This window comes from Agelaius tricolor, unplaced genomic scaffold, assembly GCF_023055355.1.
Source record: "Agelaius tricolor isolate 1412-34295 unplaced genomic scaffold, bAgeTri1.0.p SCAF_20, whole genome shotgun sequence".
Classification (NCBI taxonomy): Eukaryota; Metazoa; Chordata; class Aves; order Passeriformes; family Icteridae; genus Agelaius; species Agelaius tricolor.
In genome coordinates this window covers 12,592,253-12,606,640 of record NW_027269280.1, presented here as the reverse complement: position 1 = coordinate 12,606,640, position 14,388 = coordinate 12,592,253, and the positions used below count along the sequence as shown (strand labels likewise).

The 14,388-nt window shown below is 47.0% G+C and overlaps 1 protein-coding gene across 7 annotated transcripts in view; it reads right to left on the bottom strand.

The window, feature by feature from the left end:
- MTMR3 (myotubularin related protein 3) overlaps positions 1 to 14,388 on the bottom strand; it is a 76,633-nt gene that overhangs the window by 17,753 nt on the left and 44,492 nt on the right. For all 7 annotated transcript variants that reach the window (XM_071445752.1, XM_071445751.1, XM_071445756.1 and 4 more), the window contains 6 exons: positions 14,288 to 14,370; positions 11,664 to 11,830; positions 8,694 to 8,790; positions 7,656 to 7,769; positions 1,589 to 1,794; positions 1,265 to 1,396 (listed from right to left, as the gene is read on the bottom strand). In XM_071445752.1, coding sequence (XP_071301853.1) covers positions 1,265 to 1,396; positions 1,589 to 1,794; positions 7,656 to 7,769; positions 8,694 to 8,790; positions 11,664 to 11,830; positions 14,288 to 14,370 — 799 coding nt within the window. The remainder of the gene's footprint in view (positions 1 to 1,264; positions 1,397 to 1,588; positions 1,795 to 7,655; positions 7,770 to 8,693; positions 8,791 to 11,663; positions 11,831 to 14,287; positions 14,371 to 14,388) is intronic.

Below are 14,388 nucleotides of genomic sequence, written 5' to 3'. Positions count from 1 at the left end.
CAGGCTGCATTAATACCCAACAGTGACCATAAATAATACCTTGTTTATAAAACCACCAATTCACAGGTGCCAAAGAACACAGAATGTGGTGTTGCAACTGTATTACACATGCAAGGTGAGGCAGGATTGCAGTTGCTATGATACAAATACTGAAAAATGCTCCAGCTTTAGGGAAATTGCTGAGAAGTTGTATTTTGCACAACCATTCTAGAATATTCTTCTCCTCTGCAGCCAGTGGGTTTTACACGTTCAGGGGTTTTAGACACGAGCACATTGGACACCTTTGTCTCTCCCTGGTTTATACATCTGACTCAGCAAGGGAAAGCTCTTCAGCAGATTCCACAGGGTTCAGCATTCACTGAGCACTGCTGCCAGCTGGGTTAATGGCCTGAGAACAGACTAATTAACAGCTCAACCTGCCCTCTGAAGGGCTGGGTGGGGGCTGCCATGATCCAGAACGTTCAGACAGATGAGCAGTGTACAGGCAGTGCTGACGGGTGTCAGGGTAATCACACTGGAGCAAAGCCCTTTGACTGATTGCCTGGAAAGCTGAGGAGGAATGCTGCTCACCTGGGCACTCACAGCCACCCCCCCCCCCCCCCCCCCCCCTTGGCTCACCTGGGCACTCACAGCCAATCCCCTTTGGCTCACCTGGGCACTCACAGCCACCCCCCCTCCCTTGGCTCACCTGGGCACTCACAGCTCACAGCAATCCCCCTTGGCTCACCTGGGCACTCACAGCAATCCCCCTTGGCTCACCTGGGCACTCACAGCCAATTCCCCTTGGCTCACCTGGGCACTCACAGCTCACAGCAATCCCCCTTGGCTCACCTGGGCACTCACAGCCAATTCCCCTTGGCTCACCTGGGCACTCACAGCAATTCCCCTTGGCTCACCTGGGCACTAACAGCCAATCCCCCCCCTTTGCTCACCTGGGCACTCACAGCCACCCCCCCCTTGGCTCACCTGGGCACTCTCAGCAATCCCCCTTGGCTCACCTGGGCACTCACAGCCAATCCCCTTTGGCTCACCTGGGCACTCACAGCCAATCCCCCTTAGCTCACCTGGGCACTCACAGCCAATCTTCCCCCTTGGCTCACCTGGGCACTCACAGCAATCCCCCTTGGCTCACCTGGGCACTCACAGCCAATCCCCCTTGGCTCACCTGGGCACTCACAGCCAGTCCCCCTTGGCTCACCTGGGCACTCACAGCCAGTCCCCCTTGGCTCACCTGGGCACTCACAGCCAATCCCCCTTGGCTCACCTGGGCACTCACAGCCACCCCCCTTGGCTCTGTTGGCCACGGCTGCTGCGTAAGATCGCGCGTCCAGGATCAAAAGCTTCTGAGGCTGGATTGCCAAACTCTCTGCTCCTGAGGCATTGGAGATGGAGGAGTCTGGGGAGGAGGAAACGGGTGATGAGCTCAGAGGATCTTTCTGACATTGGTTACAGCACGATTCCCTCAGTCCCACCATGCACATGCACTGCAGAATGGGGACTAAATACAACAGATTCCCTCTGTTACAGCACCAGAGATTGAAATTTTACACAAAGCTCTGCCCTTGAAAAGCAACAGTGACAGCCTTACCAAATTCCACATCAGAGAGGTCCCCTCCGTTGGACAGATCTCTGGAACAATTGCCATTCATTAACTTGTTACTGCTGGACCTGGAGTCTGAGGCACAGGCTTTGGCTACGGACTGGACCAGGTGCTCATCGTCGGCGTTCCTCCAGCCCCACCAGCTCACCTCGGGCTGCCCGCAGCGGGAGATCACTGCCCCATTGCTCTGGTGCCTGAGAACAGGAACACACAGCCAACAGTCAGCAGGAAGAGCACACAGGACACAAAAAGTTCAGTGGAGTGCTCCAGTAGCTTCATTCCCACGGGGACCATCATCCAGCAGTTATCCCACCTGGGATTCAGCTTCCCTACAGAATGATAGCTGTCATCACAGTCACTAACAGGTGAGAGTCAAAGCAAGGTCAGGAAGAGAAAACAAAGCATCTTCTTGCTCAGTATTGTGGCCTGTTGGCCAGTGAAAGCTGTGGAGTGTTGTGGAACAGCAACATGATGAGGCATGATAGAGGAATTCAACATGGATGGGGGATAACTGAGAACACCCTAACCTGGACATGGATCTCATCTCCTGGGAGGTGACATTCAAACAATATTTTTTTGTTTCACACATCGGAAGAGTTAGTAGTTATTTCCTTAAATCTGACCTGGCTTCTTGTATCACGCAAAAAGAACAGACCTGGAATAATTAAAACTCACTGAACCACTGCAAACATGCTCTGAAAAAGGTATGAAGACTCTCCCCTATGATCTGTTATAAAAAGAGGACTGAAATGTATTATCACAGTAATTCCACTCACTGCCTTTGTGCTGGCACATCCCCCTGCTGCCACCAGCTCTGGGACTCACCAGCCACTGAAGTGTTTGCAGCTGGAAGGAACAAACTTCTCCCTGACCTTGCCCAGCAGCACCCTGAATTCAGGGAGCTCAGCCCTGGGGAAAGGAGGCCCAGCTGTGGGTGCAGAGAGCTGCAGGTGGAGTGGCCAGAGCAGCACACACAACTTCAGGGGCACCTCAGAACAGTTAATTCCTGCCTCATGTCCCAGCTGGAATATCTCAGCACTCCTCCACATGGATCTTCTCTGTTTAAGTCAAAGGATCACAGAACAGTTTCAGCTGTGAAGAGTCCTAAGGCTCATCCAGTGTCACCCCTGCCATGGCAGGGACACCTCCCACTGTCCCAGGCTGCTCCCAGCCCCAATGTCCAGCCTGGCCTTGGGCACTGCCAGGGATCCAGGGGCAGCCCCAGCTGCTCTGGGCACCTGTGCCAGGGCCTGCCCACCCTGCCAGGGAACAATTCCTAATTCCCAATATCCCATCCATCCCTGCCTCTGGCAGTGGGAGCCATTCCCTGTGTCCTGTCCCTCCATCCCTTGTCCCCAGTCCCTCTGCAGCTCTCCTGGAGCCCCTTTAGGCCCTGCAAGGGGCTCTGAGGTGTCCCTGGAGCCTTCTCCTCTCCAGGTGAGCACCCCCAGCTCTCCCAGCCTGGCTGCAGAGCAGAGGGGCTCCAGCCTTTGGAGCATCTCCTCCTCTGGACTCTCTCCAGCAGCTCCAGGTCCCTGCTGAGCTGGGCCCCAGGGCTGGGGCAGCTCTGCAGGGACCTGCAGGTCTCACCTGAGCAGGGCAGGGCAGAATTCCCCCTTTCCCTACTGCCCACACTGCTGGATCAGCCCAGGGCAGGGGTACATTTCTGGGAATAACAGCTTTTCAAGCAGAGGTGCCTCTGGGCAATGCTTTTCTCACCCAGGAGTCCCCCCTGAACCCTGGATTTCCAAAGTCTGCTCCTGCCAATTACAACTCCTGTATGTTCTGATGCAGGAAAAGATTTTAGACCTTCCTGCACACAAACTGCCCACCTCAGCTTCAGGGCAGCCAGGAGCTGTTCACTTCCCTCTAACCAGGGAGCCCAGAGCGCTGAGGGTCAGTGTAACCTTTAAGCAAATCTTAACAGCCCTGAACAGGAAGCCAGCCCACTCAAAGCAACCAGTGTAGACTTTTTGGCTCTGAGCAGTCTGATGGATGTTTCTGGAGGTGTGACAGGCTGGTTTGTGCTGTGCTGTCAGAGCTGTCACCCCCGGGTGCTGCAGCACCTCCTCCGCAGTGTCCCCGCGGGCACCGCGTGGGCGCCGCCGCCTCCTGCTCCTCATCCAACAGCAACACAGGGACAGGCTCCGTGGTGCTCAGCCTCCAAGTGATCAAACAGGCTGGGATATGGGCTTGAAGTACTTTTCATAGCTCTTTTATAATTGTTTCATATAAAATCCCCTCAGTGAGAGGAAGCACTGACACGCTGCGTTAAGTGAGGCAAAGGAAAAGCGATGCGAAGCCCCAGCTCTTACACCAGGTGCCAGCCGACTGCAGGCACAGGGAAATGGATTTCTGCTGGAATTAATGGCCTTCCACAAACAGCTCTACCCAGAGCAAATTAGTTCAGGAAAAAATACGTGCCAATCACTGAAAGGCCACCTAGTTCCCCGCTACGCTTGCACAAATAAAAGAAAATAAAACATCATTATATGTGTAAGAAATCTATTTTGAACAGAGCAGCTCATTTATTTTTCCATATGTTCTCCTAGATTTCATTACTACCTGCTGCAGAATAATTTTCATAGGTTCATAAAGAGTTATATTTTCATCTCCAGGTCCTTGCCTCGCATTATACAAATAATGAAGAATCATTAGGCTGGGAGATGAGCTTGTTGGTGGCTGTGCAGCCCCAGCAGTGCCCTGCACAAATCTGCCATGTTCAGAGGTACCAGAAATCAGCACACAATTCTAGTTAGGGGCACACTGGAGGGCTGAAGAATTTCACTCATTCTAGCTGGACTGGCCACAGGGATAAAGAACAGCCAGTGTGATGCTGAGATCCCCAGGGACAGAGCTGGGATAAGAGGGCATCAATCAGAGCTCAGGAACAAAACAAAACTATTCAAAAAACTTAAAGCAAAACCAATGGAAAACTCCCTAGAGACAAAAAACCTGCAGCCCCCTGCAGAAACCAAGAGTAAATCAGCATTAGGTAACTCTAAAGCCCTTTACAAGCTGTTGTACAGCTGCAGGACATGTGTACACCTCTGTGTAGGCTTCATCCTCCCTGTGTCCAAACCATGCTGGAGTACAACAATAAATCCCCCAAGTCCCTGTAACCACAGAGCAGTGAGGAGCAGGGAAGGGTGAACTGCTCCCTGTGCTGCATTTCTGAACCATCAGCACCGTAGTGGAAATCCCTTTGTTGCAGTTCAGGCATGTAACTCACAGCAGGAACAGAATTTCTGTGTGCCCAGGATGCCTGGGCCTGTGTAGGGGCTCACCCTCAGCAGTGCAAGGCCAAAGGACACTTCCACACAGAGAACCTTCAGGGAGGCTCTCATGATGCTGTTTCTACAAGATAGCAGGAAGCCCTTGCTACTGTCTTCCCAAAAAACCCTAAAAGCATTCTCCATAACATTGATTTTTTGGGGCCAGGTTTATCTACATAAATTATTGTCCCCAGAGAGGTTGAGGCTGTGGCTGCCCCTGGATCCCTGGAAGTGTCCAAGGCCAGGCTGGATGAGGCTTGGAGCAAGCTGGGATAGTGGAAGTTGTCCCTGCCTATGGCACAGGGTGGAATCAGATGAGCTTTAAGTTCCCTTCCAACCCAATCTGCATTTCTGTGACTCTATGAAATGTGTGAATAGGCTTAAAAAATTGGAAACAGAAAGAAAAACTGCAGGGTCTGGTGTGAGATTTCTTTAGAAATCTGATCATAGAATGGAAGCAACGCTCCTGACAGCCCAATCCCCACGGAGCATTCCTGGAGCTGGTCTCCAAATCAGCCTGCTGGGCTTCTCAGCCTGGGCTGCTTCACAGGGACAGTGAATCTCCTGCTGCCAGGGTGTGCTTCTGGTCTCTGTCCCAGTGATCTGTACCTGAGACAAATGACTGGACTTATTTTAAAAAATCCAGATTACTTCTTCTTCCCATGAAATAAAGCAAAAAGAAGTTTAGTAATGTGATCAAGACTGAAACTAAAATCATTGAGTCCCAAAATAATTTCAGTGGATAAAAAATGTTGAGGAAGCTCTTGCCCCTTCCTGAAAAAAAGCTGGCTTTATGCATATATATATATATATATATATATATAAAACTGTATATGGAATCCCCATCATAGAATCATGGAATTATTTGGGTGGGAAAGGACCTTAAAACTCATCCTGTTCCACTCCCTGCCACAGGCAGGGACACCCTCCCCTAGACCAGGATGCTCCAAGCCCAGTCAAACTCAGAAAGCCTCCCCCCCTCACTGCTGTGAGCTCTATTAGAGCCCAGAGTGATGAACTGGATGTCTTGAAAAATCTATTACCAAATGTTAAGATAAAGGAAAAAAAAAAGAAATCAAAAAAGAGAAACACTTTTCTCTCACTGATTTGAAGCTCAGCAATGAATCCCCATGTGTGGTTTACCACCCAGAGCCTCAGCAGAATTGATGAAAATTGAACATGGGGACAGAACAATTTCAGTCTCTGTGGTCTTTTGACTTTTCAATTGCTCTTCTATAAACCCCTGGAATGCAAGGTGTTCCCAGGAATGAGAACAAAGTGTTTTCCTTCTATGCAGTGATGACAGCAGTGGGAATGCTGCCCTGGGCAAGTGTGTTTGCAGGTGAGGTGTCCCCTAATTATGTGACAACTGCAGAAAAGGCCCAAAAGCTGAACCCAAACCCACATAGAAATCATATTATTCTCCTTTAACATATATATAATATATATACACACACATTTAGTACTGTAGTAATAAAACACCCAGGTTTTTAAGTGTTAGCATATGCTGGAAAGCATTTTCCCCTTCCAGAGCTGAGCAGAGGAGGGAACAGCCCCTTCACCATTCCAAAAGAGACCACACTGAACCCCTTCGTTGTTTGGGAGGAGAAGGAGGAAAGACAGGAGGATTTCAAGGTAATGGTTTGCTGCCATGAGCCAATTTGTTCTGCCTTCACTGAACAAGAACCCTTAAGCTCAGCAAATAGAGTTCTGTAGCCTACAGCTCTCCTGCCCTTGGCTGCTCTGACACAAGCTGCAAGGACCTGCCAGCTTTCCTGCTCCCCATGCTCATCAGGAATGGGTGCCCAGGCTTAGGGAATAGCAGTATTCATTATCTTTTTAATCCCTTTGTCATCTGATGCTTTTAAGAGATTTTAAAGATTTATGGGAGGATAACCACGCCAGGGAAGGGGCCATGGTATTTAGTGACAGGTTTATAGGATCATGGAATGGCTTGGGGGGGAACAGACCTTAAAGCTCATTCCATTCCATCCCCTGCCATGGGCAGGGACACCTTTCACTATCCCAGGTTGCTCCAAGCCCTGTCCAACCTGGCCTTGACACTTCCAGGGATGGGGCAGCCACCAGGTATCCACAAAATTCAAAATATTTTGAAAAAACAAATAACTCTTTAATAATTTAGAATTTAATAATTCTTTACTAATTCTTTAATAAAAAACAAATAATTCTTTAATAATGTGTTTCTTATTAAAGAAGCTGCCAAAACCCATTCTCTCAGACAAGCAGTTTTATTATGAAGAATTGCTGGACTCAGTCTAGAGAAGGGTCTGTGTAATTAAAACTATCTAAAATATGGAGATAGAGCTAAACTGCACATTAATTTTTAATCTGAGTTTTAGATCTCCTTCAAGTAATTTTGGTATTTGTCCTTGTTTATACTGCAGTCTGAGAATCAGCCAGATGAGTCAGGGAAAAGCCAAAGGAGTACCCAGCCAGGGAGGCCATTTATCAGCTCTCCTCTGATGTGTTCATTTCCCATTTTTTCATTTTCATATTAAGAAAAGTTAAAAATCAATCTTAACTGGGGTGACTGCCCCAGGAATGATTTGCAGGAGATGCAAATGCTGAGTGCTGCTCCAGCGTGTGCTTGGAATTCGAAATAAAACCCATTATTCCCACTCGGAGCTCCCGTGGAGTGTCTGCCTTAGCCAGAGCAGCCTGAGCACCTCCCAGAATTCCCAATGATGAGTTCCTCCAGCTTCTCCTTGCCAGGAGTGGCCGTTTGCAGCCCGGGGAAGGCTGCTGCAGCTGCTCCTCACCTGTACACCACGGCAGGGATGCGCTTCCAGGAGCGGAAGCTGGCCACGCTCTCCAGCTCCTTGTCCGTGATCCAGGCAGGAACGATGATCTCCTGGGGGTAGCTGCCACACAGCCTGGGGGAAAGGGAGCACAGTCAGCCCCATGGAGCAGCTCAGGCTTCCAGAGTGCACAAGGCAGCACTGGAGGAGCCTCACAGCCCTTTTGCGAATTCCTGCTTCCCTGGATGTTAATAAACTCCCTTCCTCCAGCATTAAATACGGAGGGATGGATTTTTCTCCTTCCCCCGACTTGCAGAGGCCAAAGCAGAGATTGCTCCTGCAGGGACAGCAGCCCCCAGCTGGGAGTCATCATCCTGCACAGGCAGAGCACTCCAACTGCTCCATCACAAAGTGTTCCAGCTGGGTTTGCTGGGAGCAGGGGTCAGCCAGAACAGCCTGTCCCCCAAGCTGGGGATCACAGAGCACCCTCCTCTGCTCCAGAGCCTAAAGAGGCCTTTTGTCTGCACTCTGAGTACCTCAGAAAGTGTTTCCTCTTACTTATTCATCTACAAATTTAACTCTTCCAAACCTGTTTGGGTTTTTTTTAATTTTTTTATTAAAAAATTAAAAAACCCAAACAGGTTTGGAAGAGTTAAATTTGTAGATGAATAAGTAAGAGGAAACAAACTTTTTACTTATTACTTATTACAAACAAACTTATTACTTATTACTTATTACAAACAAACTTATTGCTTTGTAGTTAGACAATAAGAAACAATAAAAAATGTCTTCAAAAGTTCAAACTCCACTCTTTGCTCACTTAAGCTCTCCCTTAGAATGCTTATTCTCTAATAAGCCACATCAAAACCTGGTATTTCCAAGCCTAAAAAAATGCAGCAGCTAATAAAACATTAAATAATTTAAAGCACACTTTTTCTATAAACCAACAAAAAAAATCATAATTCTGATTGTCCCTTCTTGGGAACTGTAGAAGTTGAAAAAAGTTTCAGTAACTGAGCATTTGGAGATGCAGTTTGGCTGTGGAGCAGCAGCACTCACTTGTACTTCTCATTGATGTTGGAAATCCTCCAGGCATTGTTCATGTCAAACCCCATCCGCTCCACCTCGTTCTTAAACCTGGAGGTTACATGTTCTCCTGGGGACCAAGAGCACAGGGGAAATGAATGGGAAATAAGGAATTAGGATTCCTACTTTGCAGAACAGAGAAAAGCAGCACATCCCTCAGCCCAAAGCCACCAGCTGCATTTCACAGCCTCATCCTGCCATTGGCACTGACATCTGGCCCTGGCCAACTCCCCAGAAATGCCAGAGTCCAGCAAGGAGTTTTACCCTGAAATCACCAACTTCTGGAAATTCATATAAAAAAACAATGTTGCAGAACAGAACCAAGGACATCAGCAAAGGAACTGAGATCCATCAGCAATCCAAGTGGGATGGTTGGAAGTTCAGAACAATTTTCTATCAATGAGAAGAATGTGAGGCTCTGGTGAAAAAGGGTAAGACCTGGAATGTGCCCTGGAACGTGGGCAATCCTTTGAATATGCATTTCCAGCCCCAGGTTTCCTGTGTGGCTGGAGGCAAGTGCTGTCATTTATCCTGCAGCTCAGTTTTCCATCATAAATTGGACATTATTCTTCTGTGAGTCAGGTGGAGATAGAGAGGTAAAACACATAAATGATTGTTTGACACAAATATCAGTCACAAGAGCCTCACAAACTCCTGGATTAATACATTAAAGGAAGTGGAATGAGCCCCATTTATTTCCTAGACACTTTTGTTTTAAAGTCTCAAAATACAATTGAAAAATATACAATGGCAATAAAGAATAAGAAGACAGAAAGTCTGGAAAATAAGACAAAATTTTCAGGTTTCCAGGGCTAAGAGAAGTGCTAAATTTAATGAGGATGTGAGCAGCACTAGATAAGTGATTCTGAAAGTCCATCCATTGCTTGTCTCTTTAAATTACTGGAGCATTAAATCCTGAGGCAGAGCAGCACCCAAGGGGGGGAAAATCTGCTGAAAAATTAATGCTTTAAGTATTACATCTTTCCATTAAATATTTTAGAAAATCCTTAAAGTCTTTCAATCCCCCAGATATCTGGAGATACATGTTTAAACCCAAGATGTAAATGCACATGTCTGGAATGATTTTTAATGAACAGTTAGAAATAAATATAAATAGGTAAATTAAGAATATGGACAGCAGCCTAATTACAGGACTTAATTAACTACAGTATTATAAAGATCCTTTGTCAAGAGTAGAGGTGGAATTGGACAACACATTCCAGCCAGGCAATAACCTCTGCCAAGTTTGTCCTTAGTAGTGACTTTTTAAATTTAAAAATCCCACAAATTCTTTTACTGGAGCACCACAAGAATGGGCTTCCCCATCACTGCTCCTTAAAACTTGTGCTACATCCTGAAGGACTTTTTTGGATAGCAAATGAGAACACTGGAAATATCCCAAATCAATGCTGCTCAGCCTGGTGGATTTTAAGACAAACACATAAAGCTACATGAAAATCATACATTCTGTTTGATTTTTCCCTCTTAATTTTTAGCTACTGTGCAGCCACAGGTTTTTCTCCTGGAAACAAAACCCCAACCTTAATATTTAGTCCATTTCTCCTGAATTGCTGGTATTTTAAGAGGCACTTTGAGCCAGCACTGATAATGTTTAGAAGCTTCCCAGCCCACTCTCAAAAGCCCAGGGAAAGCAAGCTGGGTATTTTGTGGGCTTGTGCTTCCAATTAAAGCTGACCCTGTGAGCCACAGCCTGGATCTCTACTACAGACACTGCTAACATATTTTTCCCAGAAAATGTGTTCTGTTGACACTTGGATGGATTTTGAAGCACTTTAGTACTTTTGTCTGTATCTACCAAATAATGGGCTCCTTGGACATAGAAATGCCAATGTCTTTGGATTGACTTCTTCAGCCACATTCACACTGATTTATTTCAGCTGTAATTCAGCTCTTTGAAGGAGAACATCTACCCCCAGCCACAGGCAGCTACAGGGAGATAAAGTTATATTAAAGAAAATTATTTGATAGAAAAGCAAAGCTGCAAGAAAAAAAAATGATTGATAAAAATTAATAAAAAGGTAAATGTTGCTTCTTGTCCCTGGAAATGTCCAAGGCCAGGCTGCAACAACCTGGTCTAGGGGAAGATGTCCCTGCCCATGGCAAAGGGTGGAATGGGATGGGCTTTAAGGTCCCTTCCAATCCAAACCATTCCATGATTCCATGATTATCCTAACTTAGCATCAGGCTGAAGTCTCTCTGTTTCAGTGAGGAAGAGCAGACTCAGCAAGACTTCCACAGGTCTGCCAGCTCCCATTTCCCAAATTCAGTAAAGAGGGAAAAGCCCTGGCTGTGAAACTCTGTTCTGAGGAGATTTTTGGCATTTTCCAGAAGCTGCCAATGAAGTGTGTGAAGAGGAACAGGGCCAGGGAGCCCCTCCTGCCACTGTGTGAGCCCTGCTCCTCCCCAGACACCACTGACACAAGAGCCTGTGCCAGGCTCCAGAGCAGCCTCAGCAGCAAGGACAGAATCCCAGGAACATCTCTCAGCCTGGTAACTGGGACACTTCCCTGAGGCAGTGAATTGTGACTGACAGCAGATCACAGAGTGCCTGAAATCAGATTTCTCATACTCAACCAAGTGCTACAACCAGCAGCATGCCAAGCTTGAGCTTTTATTTACTTGTGGGCTTCAAAACCCCTGCAGCAAGGATGGTATTCCACAGAAAAAGATCACTGCCTGTGGCTGTGAATGAACCCAGGAGAAGCTCAGGGGCTCCCTTCTCCTCCCCAACATCCATCCTGCAGATCAGTGTGCCAGACAAAAAATGTGGCAATCAACCCAGAATGGTTTGGACTGAAATCTGCTGCTGTGGTGAACAAAATGCTGCTGGTTCCACACCTGACTGACTGAATCAAAGCCACCCCAGGAACTCCCAGGGACATCAGGTGCTGCTCTGGTGATCCCAAGGCTGTTCCCACCTACCTGGCCGACACAAGTCCCCGTGCTGCTCCTTCTCACTGGCATAAACCTCCATGCACCAGGCGTGGTAGGCGAAGGAGAACAGGTCCTCTATCTTGGACGGGGGGCGGATGGCATTGTTCAGCCTCTTCAGCCAGTCCTGACACTGCTCAAAGGTGGAAAACTGACACCTGGCCCAGAGACAAACATCCCATGGGTGACTTTCAGTAGGAGAAGCCACTCTAGAAGGTGACAGGCTGAGCATGAAAAGCTCTGTGAGAGCACAAAGTGAGGATAAACACCTTAGTGACAACTTAGTTCTGCTTCCATGTGCACTCTAATGGGAAGGAAAATGAAACCTGTGGAATGAGTAAAGAAACACTGAAGGTGTCAGGACTGACTGAGCAGCAACATTCTGTGACTGGGAATAACCAGGGTGTGCCCTGCCAGGAATAAGGGGGACATTTCTCCATGTGTTACCTATAAAATCAAGGGAAGATCATTCAGGTCAAAGACAGGAATGTGTTACAGCCCCTTCTGACTGCTGGATCAGGGGAAAACTCAGAAAACTGCCCCACACATTATAATCTACATAATGGAACTATAACCACAGTCCTGTAAACAAGAACAGGCTGGGAGAGCTGGGGGTGCTCACCTGGAGAGGAGAAGGCTCCAGGGAGAGCTCAGAGCCCCTTGCAGGGCCTAAAGGGGCTCCAGGAGAGCTGCAGAGGGACTGGGGACAAGGGATGGAGGGACAGGACCCAGGGAATGGCTCCCACTGCCAGAGGGCAGGGATGGATGGGATATTGGGAATCAGGAATTGTTCCCTGGCAGGGTGGGCAGGCCCTGGCACAGGTGCCCAGAGCAGCTGGGGCTGCCCCTGGATCCCTGGCAGTGCCCAAGGCCAGGCTGGACAGGGCTTGGAACAGCATGGGCTGGTGGAACATGGTGCCCATAGAGGAATGAGATGGGATTTAAGGTCCTTTGAAAACCCTTCTCTTTCTGGCTGTGTTGGGAAGCACTGACTGAGCTTTGCCCAATGTTACAGACTAACAACAAACAGAGAGAATATTCCCTGCACAGGAGAAACCAATCTTCAAAGCAGTGCATTAAAATCACATTACCTTTTCTTTTCAAAGAGGATTCCTGGACTCTTTAGAGTAAAAGGGTGGAAATAAACCAGTGACTTATTTTGCTCTGACGTTTTTCTTTAAGATTTTATAGTTATTAAATATTGCCCCAGTATTTCCATTCTGCTCAGTCCTGGTTAATGATGGCATCTGCATTCCCTTGGGGCAGATTTATCTCCCCTACCTGCAAATAGCTCAGAGCCACAACGTGGAAGGGAAAAGCCATGTCCAACATCTCCCAGGAGCTGGGAGGAACTGCAGCCTGAGGTGTTTATTTATTTCCCATCACTGACTGTAAAGCAAGCCCAGACTACTCACTGAGACAGGGTAATTCTCTATTAAACATCCACACTCAGACAAGATACATCTCACCCTAAATTCCTTCTAAATTCTTTTGAAGTCAGTGGTGTAAATAACAAGTATTATCTCCACTTGAATTCTAATCTCAAAATACAAAGTTTGCTCATGAAAAAGAACAAGAATATATTCTAACTCTTCTGCCTCATTCCCAAACTTCATCATCTCCCGACCATCACCAAGCCCTCAGTCTTGGAGAAGCAATTTTGAGAAAAAATTGATAAGGATGGCAAAAATACAAATAATTTGTATTCATTCTACAATTGACGGGAAAAAACAAATTAATGTAGGGAAGAAGGGTGACTTTCTTAAATGTCAAGAGCTACAAGTGAAGAGGAAGTTAAACATTGAATTCAAATTAAACTAAATATTACCTCTAAAGTAAAATCAGTCCTGGTGAAAAAACAGCCTTTCAGGAAGCAGCTGACCTGTTAAACATTCTGAGTGCTTGGAGATGGCTGGGGCTCCTTTCATTACACAAAAGGTACAGCCAGCAAACATTTAATCAAAAAGAAATGTTCCTTTCTTCTTAATTAAAGTTCATAGATCAAAATTAATTTCTGCAGCAGAAAGTTTTAAAAAAAAAACCCCAGCAAGGAGCAGCTGAGGCTGGGCAGCTCAGAGAGCCCTGGAGCTGGGGAGGGACAGCCAGGAGTTACTGCTGCCTGCACATCTGGATTTCCCACCTTCCTTCACCTTCTCTTCCCTCATTCCCTCATTTTCTTTTCCAAGATGTTACCATGCCTCAAGGATGGTGACTGTACTCTCAAAGGTGTTGAGAATGCAGGGTGGATGAAGCCTCCAAACCCCAAATCTTGATAAAACTCATTTGCAATGTGTGTATCAGTGGCTTTATCTACTTCTGTACCTATTGATATGGAAATACTGATATAACTATAATATATTGAAGCAATGTATTCTAACTGATTGGGACAACACAGTGAGACTGAAATTAACTTCAGAACAAAGCCAAGAAATGCCATGTGGGCTCAGAGCAAGATTTGCTCCTCTTCTGAATCACAACAATGAGACACACAGCCCTCCTTGTACAAAAATCAGACAAAATAAAAAGCTTCTGAGGGAAATCAAGTAAGAAACCCCATTTCCTTGAACCACCCCAGCTGCCCATGGCACATGGAAAGGAAATTCCCCCTCTCCTACCTGATAACCTTGCAGTCCTTGCAAGTCAAATGAAGCTGGAATATATCCCGGCACTCCACGCTCTCAATGAGCTGCAGTGGAACCTGCAATTAAACACACCA